This window comes from Lonchura striata, chromosome 4 (assembly GCF_046129695.1).
Source record: "Lonchura striata isolate bLonStr1 chromosome 4, bLonStr1.mat, whole genome shotgun sequence".
NCBI classification, from domain to species: domain Eukaryota; kingdom Metazoa; phylum Chordata; class Aves; order Passeriformes; family Estrildidae; genus Lonchura; species Lonchura striata.
Genome location: NC_134606.1, coordinates 61,808,530 through 61,822,095, shown reverse-complemented (window position 1 = coordinate 61,822,095; position 13,566 = coordinate 61,808,530). Strand labels below are relative to the sequence as shown.

Here is a 13,566-nt window from a genome sequence, read left to right as displayed (position 1 = left end):
TGGTCTAAATGAAAAAGACAGAACCAGACAGCAAACCTTGTATCACTATACTCCAATGTCTTGTAATTATGGTGTTTCATTAGGAAGAGGAATATTCAGGTCAATGCCCCTCATCTGTCAGGCAAGAGTTTGACCCTAAGTCTCCCATTTCCCAAGTAAATGTCCTAACAACGACTTTATTAGCTATCCTGGGGTGGTCTCTCTGTGGCTTTCTTCATGGAAAATTTCGAAAGAGTTCAATTTCTTCCTTATGTGGAATAGGAAAATTTTTTGGATCCCAGAATTCTTGTGGAGTGAAAAGCCTTTCCCACCCAACTATACTTCTTTTCATATATATCTTCCTTTAAAAATATTGGAAAAATGACAGGACAAAGCCTGCCTTAGATTTCTATAAAATAATATCTGGAAACACATGGTAGTGTGTTGTCGTGTAAAAGTTTAATTACCATGATTTGGAGCTTCAGTAAATTTCATCTCTGAAGAGCTGCTTTTAATTTATAGTAGTTATTTGGAGAAAATAGGAGATGTAATTTCAAGTGGAACAACTGAAGAGGAACTCTGATATAATCATAGAGCAGTATTCCAAGGCTTGTAAATATAATGCCAAAATCAAAGGTAATCTAAAATCTTGCTGTTGAATTATTTGACTTAAGAATACAGGGGTTTATCTTTAATAATTTATTTCTCTAGGCACAGTGGGTCATTTGAGAAAATGCAATAGGAAATTAGAGCTGTACGATTACTAAGAATTTCTAGAATTTTCCAAAAATACAATTTACTATTTACTAAAGATAAAATTCTCTTGGCTTGAGTGTTACCTTTAGTCAAGGAAACCCAGAGCAGGTTGTGATCACATTCTTACTCAGTACACGTCCATTTCAAATAACAATCAGATGCAAACTCACTTGACCAGCGCAATGCCTTTTCTTGTATCTAAGACATAAGAATTTTTGCCTTTGCCTCATGAAATATTTTATCATGCATGGTGCACTGCAGTTGCATTTTGCTGTTTAGCAAACCCATCAGCAGATTTGAAGAAAGGATAGGGTTCACGGACCATTTTCATTAGAAACGTTTGTAAAAAAGTGGAGCTAGAATTAAACTATGAAAAATGTTGCATTACTGGAAGGAATGTAACCTCTGTAAATACAGTTTCACCTGTGCATTAGGGGTGGAATTTTGCTATTTTGTTCTATAAAAAACATAGTAATTTAGGAAAAAAAACCCCTCCATATCTTATATATGCTCCATTTAACATACTAACAGCTTCACGGAGGACATTTAGAGAAACATTTGCTTCTACACTCCTATCTGCTTGTAGCCATTTATTATCTTCTTTCTCATGCTTAGATTGTAAGGTCTTTAGTGTACTGTTTGCCATTTTGTTCAGAGTTTGTACAGTGTCCAGAAGAATGGTCCCTGACAAGTGCCCCTAAGCACTAGAATTGTTTGGAGAAAAGGAAAAAAAAAAGTAATAGGGACTGCAACCCTTGGTCCTGTGTGAATTTCTGTACTAACTAATTTATTTTAAAAGACTCATACGGATTATTACAAATTTCCTACCAGCTGTGTACGCATTGACAGAGCAGTGCCTGTGTTAACAAAGAAAATTGAAATCACAAAGGATGATTAAACATCATGTTTAAGTGTCAGATTTTGCACAGGCTTGCATTTCTATGCTAAACTTTCTGTCTTGCAAACAAGAATCCAATGACAGGCTTTTCAGTTAAGGCAGCTACAGTGAAGGCTTTCTGTGTTCGCCTTTATAAAACACTGTGGGAATAAATTGCAAGATTAAAAGCCTTTTCAAAGGAAAACTGCTCCCAGCTGATCCCCACCTCCTCTCTCCACTTGTATTTGCAGCCAGTTGTTCCTCACACTGTATCTCCTTTCCTGTCCTATCTTCACCAAATTCCACTTCGCTGGATTCCCTGATTACCCATTCCCTTTCTTCTTCTCTTTGACACACAATTCCAGTGCCATGGTAGCACACGTCTCAGTCTTTGCAGCAAGTCAAAGACTGCATTGCACACAGGACTGAGTATCATCCATTCATCTGAGTAAACCTACACTGCCTTTGAGGGCATCCAGAAATCAGGCTCACCTGCTTTATTTCTGCTATGACCTTGAGCATACGGTCCAACATTGTGTCAATCAGCCTTTTCCTTTTGTTTTTTTTTTTTTTTTCTGATTTGCACCTTTGACAGCTAGATGTGAATTTGTTCACAAAACCCCCACATTCTTCTCTCTCCTCAACTGCCAGTAAAAACCAAACCAAAGACATGATTTCAGACAGATTGTTTCAAAATGTACTAAGACCACTGGTAGCTCACATAATTTCCAACTGGTTTTCAAGTGGCTGGTGACCCTCTTCTCCTGCTCAGACACTGCAGGTTCCTGAACACAGGCAGTGGCAGGGTTGATGCCCTTCATGCTCTTGTTGCCAGTAGCAAATTTACCACCCACTACTATTTTTCTGCAGGTTGACTGTTGACTGTGACTATTAATCAGCCATGTTAGGACTTCTGGAAGTGCTCTGTGAGTTGTAGAATTTCTTAGAATTCTGATGTTTTGGGCTAGAATGCCAACATTTTGGTACACTCTGTTTGGTACTTGAAAAATCCTATCCGACATCTGTTCTGGTAATGTCTGGATTCAGATCTGGGCCTGGATCTGGGCCTTCACTCACAATCATCTCAAACCCATTTCTTCAAATGAAAATAATGGAGGCCAGATAGCTCAAAATCTCTCCCATGTCCTTGGATGGCACCATGACTGTGGCACAGATTTGTTCCTTAGAATATCCACTTCCAGTGGCATGGATCAAGTTTCTGATTATGTCTAAACGCAGAATCAGCTGTGGCTTTCTTTAACAGCTATATTAGTAATACATATTAGACAATCTTCCCTTACGGAAATGGAAAACTTAAAATTCATATTGACTGAAGACACTTCATTAAATCACTTAACTCCAGTGTCTCCATCAATAATCCCTAAAACTGAGGCTTGAAGTAAAGATTAGATGAGAAATAATCAGAATAGTTATCTGGAATGAAGTAGAGAAACTCTAATCTCAAAGTCTTTGTGAAACATTACACCCTCCTGCTCATCCATACAATCCTAACTGCTTCTGATATTATTCTGCTTAAATAAAGAATAAGGTCCACTTTTTTTCTCAATATTCCTTAAGAAGTCAGTGGAAGTTCTGATACAGTCATAACTGGTGGGCAAACTGCTGTCTTCAAAAGGATCTGCTAGAGTTTTTACCTTTGCAGGAGACAATGAATTTTTGAAGCTAGCCCATGAAAAAAACTGATGCATAATTTCTCAGCCTTCTTGATTAATATGTACTGCTAACATTTCAATCCCAGAAAATACGCTTGCTGTCTTAAAATGTTAATAATATTTCTAATTTGCACAAGACTTAAGGGATAAAATAATTTTTGTAGTCAGCAATTTCCTTAAACTCTGTTGTATTGGTGTTCAGAAACAATTAGCACTCCCTAATGGAGGAAGAGTAATTATTTGACATTTTAACAAATGCACAGTGAATCATTGCCAGAGACCTTGGGTTTGGGGGCCTGTTAATTTTCAACTCTTTGTAAAATACTCCAGGCTAAGCTGAAAACATAGCTTCCACATTTTCTATTTTTCTTCTTCATTTTGTAATAAATATTATTACGGATATACAAGTCTCACAAGAAAAACAGAATCCCCAGATAAGTAATTTTAATTACTTATGTTTCAGAATGTACAATACTATGAAACTACATTAAAATCCTATAGGCCATCTTCTCAAAAAGAGGGGCCTGAATCTTAATGAATACCTTTGGGAAATGCTAGAATAGGTATCCACAGCCATGAGTACCAGTCAACTCACCAAATTAATCCTGTTGGTGGATGTAAGCATGCAACAAGTTTTTGTTAGTGCAACCTACTTTCAGGACAAGTATTTAGAACAATTATTAGCATCTGATTGATGTAGGAAAAATTCTGTTTTAACTGATGCTAAAGTATGTAAGCTCTTTTCCTGCAAAGCACAGAGCTCTGCCCAGTGCTAAAGTTATGCTTTCATCTGGTTATCTTTCAAGGCAACCTGGGTGGTCACAAAAAGTACTTGACATCTTGATGCACTTCAGCAGTTTTACATATACACAAACTTTGTAGAAAAATAAATTTGTCATTCGTCACCACATATGTTGATCTGAGGAGCGAGGTTCCTGTGGCTGTAGCTCCTGTGCTGCTCAGCCCTTTCTCATTCTCCCTCCCTCCCTCCTCCCTCCCTCCACCTCCTCCTTCTTTCCCCCTTTTCCCTATTTCACTTTTTTCAATTAAATAAATTGTTTCCTCATAAACACAGAATGTCACAAAACAACTCTGAGGATCTTATTTTGCAGAATATGAAAATCATTTGTGCTAGCTACAAACTCATGTCAAAAATGTCTTTGTGCTGACTTCTTATATGGGCCAAACATTTAGAATATCTAATCTGTTATCACTGTTCAGCAGGCAGTCTTGGCAACTATGATCTATTCTGCTTGGCTTTGGGGAATGTGATAAAGAGCAAGAAACAGCTGGTTTAAGAAAGCCTTAGAAACATCTTTTAGTTTATAAAGACAATAATAATATTTTCATATTTGAATGGGCTGAGATACATGTTAAACCACAGAAAAGGGAAAAAGTAAGCAAATTCAAAATGTTTTCTCAAGTCAATAAAAGAACACTGCAAAAAAATCCCTGCACTCTCGGTGTTTCAGAGAAAACAAGTACACACTGTAAACATGCATTTAAAAAACCGTCCTCCAAATCCCATCCACTTAAACTATCCCCTTTACTCAAATATGTTTATATTATATTACAAAGCTGTGTTCATATGTTAAAAGTGACTATTCATAAAATAATTTTTAATCTCATTATCAAGTTCTTTTTTCCAGTCTGTGTTGCTAGTATAAAGAAAAAAAAAAATCTTAACCTATTTAATTATTTTCTCCTGTGTGGCATTGTTTATAAGTAGTGTTTGGACAGGGAAAAAAGCATAGTTTAAAAATGACAGTCTTAAACATATAAATAATTTACTATTGGGAATACCAAAGATGTTATTTAACATAATAGTGTCTTAAGACAGTGCTTCTAAAAGAGCCATCCTCTGCGGTTATTTTGTTGATATAGTTACAAGTGATAGCACACATTTGGTGACTGCCTCAGACAACACAGGGCAAACTCTGCTTTCGGTTATGTCCAACTACCTCCACTGACTACAGTGAGGAGGTGCTAGGTAAGCTAAGAATTTGCTTCTTAACAGCACGCTGGAAGTGATTCAAAGATCACAGAAGTCTATCAAATAGGGCCCTTTGATTTCAATGAGCTTTAAACCCTGTGGAAAAAACATCAGTTTCTAGGGTAACAAAACCAGAAAAAACACTTTACTCATCAGCTTTTAGAGGCTACAGCAAACAGCCAGGACCTTTTATTTCTTGCATTTTAAAGCAATCTATCATTTAGGATAACCTTCTGGATGGCCAGCTGCTTGTTTGCTTGATTAGAATGAAGACACTAATATTTCAGCAAAGGTAATAGTTTCAGATGCCTTTGACAACAATCAAACCATGTATGTTTCATGGCGAGTTTAACATGAAGGTGGCAAGAAAGCATCAAAGTATTTTGAGGGCTACACAAGATCTGCTGCGAAGACATTCTGTCCCTGCTTGGGCAAATTCCCCTGGATATCAGTAGGGGCTTTTCCTGCTTAGAAGCTGGAGAAACTGCTCAGGCAATATCAACATATCAGCACATCCTTTAGCCCCATATTTTGTTATGAGTTTTACCTGGTATGTGACCTCTGCAGGTGTAATAGAATTCTTTACAATAGTCTTTGCACAGGTAGGGAAGCATTAGTTCTTTTTCAGGAGTTTCCCCTTTCTCAGGTGAGTGGAATAGGTTCTGAGAGTGAGGTGAGCAGTGTGCACACTTGATTTCCTCCAGTAGCTTCGCACATTCTGTGTTGTTGGTAACAGAAAGGACCTGCAAGCCACAAACCAGAGACAAGTAAACCTGTGACCTGTGTCCCCATCCTACACAAAGAAAGATTGCATGACCTAATGCAATAAATAATGCTAATGGAATCAATACAGTTACTATGAGTTTCATGTCACTGTTCTGGAGGTGCAAAAATTATTACTATGAAATGTGCAATATGCTATTGGTACAGTGAGATTTTAACTTCACAAATTTCTTATAGAGGATTCTTACAGACTCTTCTATAATATTTTCTATTTGAGCTTGCTTCTCAGATAAGAACAGTACTCAAGTTATTTTAAAGACCCGTGCCCACCATCACATAGGCAATCTCTGAACTAGAGGAACCATTTATATAAGAGGGAGTTACACCAGCAGGCCTATCCTCGTCTCTTACAAGAAATACCTAAACTTCTAACTTGTAAGGTGGCCTACTCAAGTGTTTATAGAGACTAAAAATTTAAATTCTCGCATCAGAACACATCAGGAAAACCATGTCTAGGTATTTGTAAAATGGGTATACCTTGAACGACACAAAGCCTGGCTGCTGAAATGACTGCTATGGAATTCAGCAGGTGCCATGGACTTTTCATGCTTTAAATGCTGCTCTGCTTTTTGCTCTCTCTAATGCACACTATTTGGAGGCGGGAAACCAGTTTTCAGATATATTTTTCTATTATAAGTGCAAAAATAGAATTTGTAATGTCTTGTTTGTGTCAATATGGAAACTGTAACTTTGTCCTGAAAAAAAAGCATATATATATATATATATATATATATATATATATATATATATATATATATATAATATATTATATATTATAACACAGCACTTAAAGAGGCACAAAACCACAACTGATTATGTGTTTAAGTAAACACAGGAGCCTAAGTAGCGCAATGTCATCAAATAGTGAAAAATAATGGAAAACAGCATAGTTGTCTTTATTAGCTTTTGAATGCATGCACTTGATTAATCTATTGTTAACTACATGGATTGTTTTTTGGTCATTCATCCCAATGGTGGGCAATGGGAAATGTGTTCTCTCCATTGAGAGGGTCTGAATCTGATCCAGTGTAAAAACAAAGTTCAGGTTCTTTCTGCTCTTTATATAACACAGTTATAAACAGAGACTGCAAGACACTTATGTTAAGAAATATTGACATCGTAAATATTATATTGTATGAAATTTGTAAATATTTGCAAATCACACATTTGAAAATATTGCTAGTTTTTCTATAGTTTGTATCTCTGAGCTGACTTACAGAAGGACTTTCCAATGTCATTCCCTTGCCATGTAACATTATAAGGAATTACTAAGTTAATTTTGATAAATAAGTTATTTAGTGCAGGAACACTCTAGATATGTTTGAGATTGCTCATAGATCAGCTCTCTTCTAGGATGCTGTACCTTGATAACACAGGTTTGAACTCAGCTTTTTATTTACATGGCATAATTATGTAGATCTCAAATGCTTGAGAGAAATTCACTTTCAATTGTTTAAAACAGGTATGTATTCAAAATATTACACAATATATGGACCATACATTTAAACAACATCCTATTTATAACAACCTTAAGAAGAAGGCAAACTATCCAGGAAAATTTAGCCTTACCATACATATATTATCAAAAGACCATCTGAAATGTGCACTAAAGTTTAGTGTTGGAATTTGGACCACTAATTAGAAGAACACCATTTGGCTTCTACCCCTTTTCTGGATGTGCTGCCATTGGCTTCAAAAAGAATTCCTCCAGGTTTGCCAGGATCACTAAATACATCAGATGTTCCATTCTTCAGACTATCTGCTGTCAAACTATCCTCAGTTTCATACCTTCGCACCTGCAGGCGAGTAATGTGATTAACATCTGCCACATATAGTTTATTATCCCTCTTCAAACCTTTCTTGAGAAGATCATTATCTCACATATTTTGTAAAGGGTTTGTCTTTTTTTTTTTTTTTTTTTAAGCTTTAAGACAGTAATCAATTAATTGCATGTTGCACGTATAGCAAAAGGTTTGCCTTAGTCCTGAATTCTTTCGGGAATTTTTTCCATGGCCACAGGCTCTTCTCTCCTGAAAAAGTTTAGATTCCTTTTGCTAGATTGCCCATTTGGCCATAGCAGTAGAATTCTTAATATTAGTCTTCTTTCTTGAGTTTCAGATGTTGTTCTAGATACGGTAAATCTTGACTACAATAACTAAAAATATAATAACAACTACTATAAACTATAACCAAAATATATAACAACTGAAACTTTCCACTTGGATACTGCCAAGGATTGCAGTCCAGGTAGTAGAGAAGAGACTTGACATGCTTGCAGAAAGCCATGCTGCTGAGGCAATGTTCTGCACTAGCCACATTTTCCTAAGGGAAGCTGTGATTCTGATACAGGGAAGGGCCTGTATAATTTAATCAGGTCATTGGCTGCCAAACAGGACAAAGTCTGAAGCCAACAGGGGATAAGCAAATCCACTATCCATAAATACTATTTTTTAAGAACATTGTGTCACTTGTCTCTTGAAGTAAGGATGAAATGACCTATTTTGGTGCCTCCATCAAAGGACTGTGAGTACAGACCCTTCAAAGTACTTGCCTATATGCAGTAGTACCACCTGGTTTGCAGAAGTCTCAGAAGTTTTCATCAGGGAGTTCATCTCAGGCTTTCTTGTGGTAACAGTGTGATGGTGTGTTTAGAAGTACAAGTAAACACAAGGTATTACTAGGTAAATATTCAGTGTTTATTGAATTAACTCCACAGAGATGCAGACAGAAAAGTGTACTTCTACTGGAAGACTCCAGAACACATTGTGAACAGGGGGGAAAAATAAATTACAGGATGGCAAAGCTAATTTACTGTTTCTTGCGGAAAACGTAATTGATGTTGCCTGGTGATACAGGCTTGCCAACATTTCAGTCCTCAAAGTAAAGACAAAAGGATCCTAATCCCCCTGAGCAGCTGCTATCCAGGAATTAACCACAGGAATTCACCCCCTCATGTCATTTCTGGAATGAATCTTGGTCATATAATAGCTAATCGGAAGATTAAGGAATGAGAGTCAATCAATTATCTGAAAATCAAGTGCAGTGTTACTTAACTTTTAGAATGCTCAAGCAAAATAGGGTGGTAACATTTGCTCTGTGTGAGGTCTGATGTGTAACTCTGTGCTGGCTTGGAGATAGGACAAGAACCTATTCTGAATTTCAGCAAATTGATAATGTATTTATCCTGGAGTATACTAAACCAGTTCTAAGCAGATTCTGAAATACTTATTTAAATGAAGCTTTTTCTGTTGGATGTCTACTTTGAAAATGACCTTAAAGTTGACAATGGTTTTGGTCTTTTGAAGAAATGTAAACTAATTTCCTGGTACAATTTTTAAAGTCGTATGTGAAATCATCAAACTGCAGTGGTTTAAACTAACTGCACTCTGGAAAATATGTAAAACTTCCAAACATTTATTGCAACATGCCTAATAATGATTATGCCTGCTGCTGACTAATTTACAACATCTGTAAGATCATCCTTTAATCTCTAGCCACATGAAAGTAGAACAGGTAGACTAAAGGTAAGATAAATCCTGGAATGCACAGGAAAGCACAGCATACTAAATTGGTTTATCAACAGAAGGAAGAGTGCAAAGAAGGAACAGAAGATGACAAAATAGACAGAAATTCTTTACGACTAATATTGTAATCTGTTTTGTGTACTCTGCCATATCTAGTTAGAGAAAGGCATAGAATTTTGATGCTAACAGAAGGAAGAAATCAGTGAAATAAGTCACTGCATTAAGCCATATTTGATATACAGGCATTTATGTCTAAAAATCATGTGCTGACGAGATTGTTCAGCTGTTGAGCTGAGCATATGCCTCTTCTGTATTATAATGCTGGATTATGTCATTAAAGAGTTCAGTTTCAATTTTAGGGTAATATTTAAATAGATCATTGTACTAAGGCAGCTGTTAAAGGGACCCCAAGATGAGTTATTTGTTTAGTTGGATGTGTTCAACAATAGCCTTTGTTCATGAAAGAGCCAGAGCAAACAAATGATTGTAAAAGGGCACACTTGAAAACAATTACTTTTCACCCATTCCTTGACAGCCTTGGCTGTGAAACCATCCAAGGTAGAGAGGACTTCTTTGCCTGTCAGTCTGTAAGCAAACTTTTAGAAAAATTGATATTACAATGTTTGGCTGGGATGTAGCAGCCCTTCATAAACAAGGGGATATTGCCAGAAAAATAAAAGAGTTAAATGTCAACAACAGGATGCAAATACTTTAATTGAGCCAGTGCAATGTTGTATCTGCTCTTTACGGTAGCTCCATTATTGTTCCCAAAACTGCAGGTAGCATTTTCATTTCTAAGCACAGATAATTTGGTCAAAAATTTCTCACAGACCCAATATCTTAACCAAGAGGCTCTTATTAGACTGTCTACTAAGCATGGCCAATTATTTTTTTTAAAGATGGCAGTGCTCAGATTTCTGTTAATGGCATGGCCTCTCCATCATGTAGGTAGATGGCAGAGTTTAAAAAAGCTGGTTTGGGAACTGTAGTAGAACACAGTTTAAAAAAATGTGCTTTTAGAAAAGTTACATTTAAATGTATACCATAATACTTTGCCAAGTCTTCTATAGAATGACCACCCCATTCTGTCAACTATAAATTACATATATTTTGACATATTTTTATATAATATATCTTTATCAGATATGATAAAGCAGATTTGGAAGCTTCATTAAAATTAATCTTCAGTGAAACAAGTCTGATTTTACAACCCTGTGCAATAGCATTCCTTTAAAAATGTAATTTATATTTTAAAGAAAATACGAAACGAGCTCAACAGCTCAGGAATAGGTACTGTGGTCACTTCCTCACATTTACATCAGGTTTTTAGTACCGTCAGTAAGAAAAAAAAACACATTGAAAAGGAATCAAAAGATCTTTTAAAGTAATAGTAAGAAGAGAATAAACACTTCAACTGCCTGGGGATGGAAAACTAACCAAAATTGAACTTCCAGTTTATTGCACTCAACCAATTACCACAAGGGTCTCCAAGCACTGTAAAATCTCAGTAGTATATATGCCACCGAGACACTGCAAACAGGGTGAATTAAGGACATATTTTCCAGTCCTTATTATTTTTTCCTCTTTTTTTTTTTTCTTTTTTTTTTTTTTTTTTTTCAGCTAGATCTTTCAGGTTATCTGTGTGTGGTTATAATTTAATTCAATCATCACACAGGAGCCTAATGACACTGTCTCTAGACAACATGAAGAAATATATCTGCCTTGAATCTCAAACTGCTGCTGCATATGGTATGAATAAAGAAAGATCTGCAGCTGAAAACCTGCAGTAAGACAGTTCTCAATCATCTGGGAATAGAGGGGGTAGGACAAATGCTCCCTCAAAAGGCATGAACATTTGGACAGAGCTGGGGACTGAAGGAGAATGATGTTCTCCAGTTTCACCCATTAGTGAACCAACTAACAAACACAATGGTGTTGTTGTTATTCTTTTGCCATAAGCAACAGGACTCTGTGTGTGGGCAGCAGTTTAGTGGGGAGGAGGATAAGTCGACCCCTTTTTGTCCTATTGATTTTTTCCTATTTGCATGACTTGAGCAAATTAAATGATGCAATATGGCTTTTTGTTACAAAACAAAGTGAGAGATACCACCCAGACACATATGTTGATTCGTAGAAGCTGTTTACATGAGAATGGAGTGAAATCTACCGTGAACTGAGCATAAAAATTCGATTCAGGCTGGGTATTTTTTTTTATTATGCTTGGGCCAGCAAGACTGAAACACAAGTTTTCCAAGTCTCTCAGACCTTGACAACTAGAGAGTTGTAACTGTGGAATTCTTAATTACACTTAAAGGAGGATGAAATGTTTAAAAAAAAAGAACAAAAGGAAAGAACAGGAAAAGGAATAATATATATTTTTTAAAGGCACCTGATTGTTAATTTCATGTGCAGTGATTCTTAATGACATTATTCAGCAACTTCCCTCCCCATGCATACCCCCGGATGCAGCACTGGCCAGCACAGCACAGCTTATCAAACACAGTCCTGCCTGGTCAGGTACCCACGCGTTTGAAAATCTAAGCAACAGGCTGATAAGCAGAATTTAACTTGCTAAAGGATGCTGAGAACTTGACAATTTTAAAAAATCGGTGAGCAGAGGAGGTGCTTCCCTTCACATGACCGCAGCTTGAAATTGGGCAGAGAGGCTGCCAGGTAATGTGGAAAGGCAGAGTACCTCACGGCACCTGGTGAGACACCGGCCCCGGCCGAGAGCCGGGAGACCGGGGTTCCACTGCGGGCACTTCGGGGGGCTTTCGGCGCTGACACACGGAACCGTGAGTAGCAGACGGGCCCCGAGGCGGCCGGAGATCACGGAATGTTGCTACAACGGCACCAAGCCACTATCCAAGCCCCCTCCCGAAGTAAACATGTGAAGCAAACCGGAGACGATTTTTCACGCCAGGAAAAGCCCAACCCGGATGGCACCGCCGGCCGAACGCACAGCCCCTCTGCTGCCGCTGCCAGGCGCCCGCCCGGCTCCTCCGCCCGGCTCCTCCGCCCTTCCCGCAGCTGCGCCTGGGCAGCGGCGGTACCTGCGGGCGGCCCGGCCCCGCTGCACGGGGACGGCACCGGTGCCGGGGCCGCCGCCGGAAACTCGGGCGCTGCGGACAGAAAGTAACTCGGCGGCAGAGCCGGCACAGCGCTCCCCCCGCGGGGCGCCCGTGTCCCCTCCGGGCGCGGACCCGAGCCCGCTCCCCGCGCCGCCCGAGGCAGCGTCAGACCCACACCCGGGTCTCGCTCCCCCCGGGCGGGAGCGGCCGCCCCCCGCCGCGCATCGCCCCCACCACCCGCGTGGGAACGCGGCAGGTTCGCGGCCGGTGCGTGGCTCGGTGCAAAAATAATAATAAAAAAAAACCCCAGAACACCAAAAACCTCCCACAAAGCCCGGCGCAGCCCCAGGTGGTGCCTACCTTGGCTTCGGCGTGCGGCAGACCCTGCGCCTCGGAGCGGGAGCAGCAGGACAGGCGGGGGTAGAGGCCGCGGCACATCGCCTCCCCGCCGCCCGGGGCCTCCGGGGACAGCACCCGCCGGTCCCGCTTCTTCAGCCGCCGCGGCGGGGTCCCGTTGAGGCACCTTCTCCTCCGGGCGCCGCTCTCCCCAAACTTGGCATCCCCCTCGAAGAAACACAGAACCACGGCCACCAACAGCAGCTTAAACGGCAGCATCTTGAGCATCATGCCTGAGGGAGCGTGTGAATGCACCCAAACCGGGGGTGGGGGGGTGGGTGGGGGGAGAAGGAAGGAGGGGAATCCCACTGACTTTTCTTTGCACTTCAGATCAGGAAACCACCTCCCTCCCCCAGAAGGGGAAAGTCTGGAGGAGAATAATAACAGCAGCAGTTAAAGAGCCGACGGAGGAACAGCACCACGGCCACCCCCGCTTCTTCCAGAAAGGTGGACGCGAAGAGGCAGGAACGGGGGGGACCGAGCCCCCGAGCCCCGGCGGGAGGATGCTCGAAGC

At 39.6% G+C, this 13,566-nt stretch overlaps 1 protein-coding gene across 1 annotated transcript in view; it reads right to left on the bottom strand.

Moving 5' to 3' along the window:
• Positions 1–13,283, bottom strand: part of HHIP (hedgehog interacting protein) — a 67,910-nt gene extending 54,627 nt beyond the window's left edge. The window contains exons 1-2 of the mRNA XM_021549227.3: positions 13,017–13,283; positions 5,826–6,021 (exon numbers count right to left, since the gene is read on the bottom strand). Coding sequence (XP_021404902.3) covers positions 5,826–6,021; positions 13,017–13,283 — 463 coding nt within the window. The remainder of the gene's footprint in view (positions 1–5,825; positions 6,022–13,016) is intronic.
• Positions 13,284–13,566: the final 283 nt, after the last annotated feature.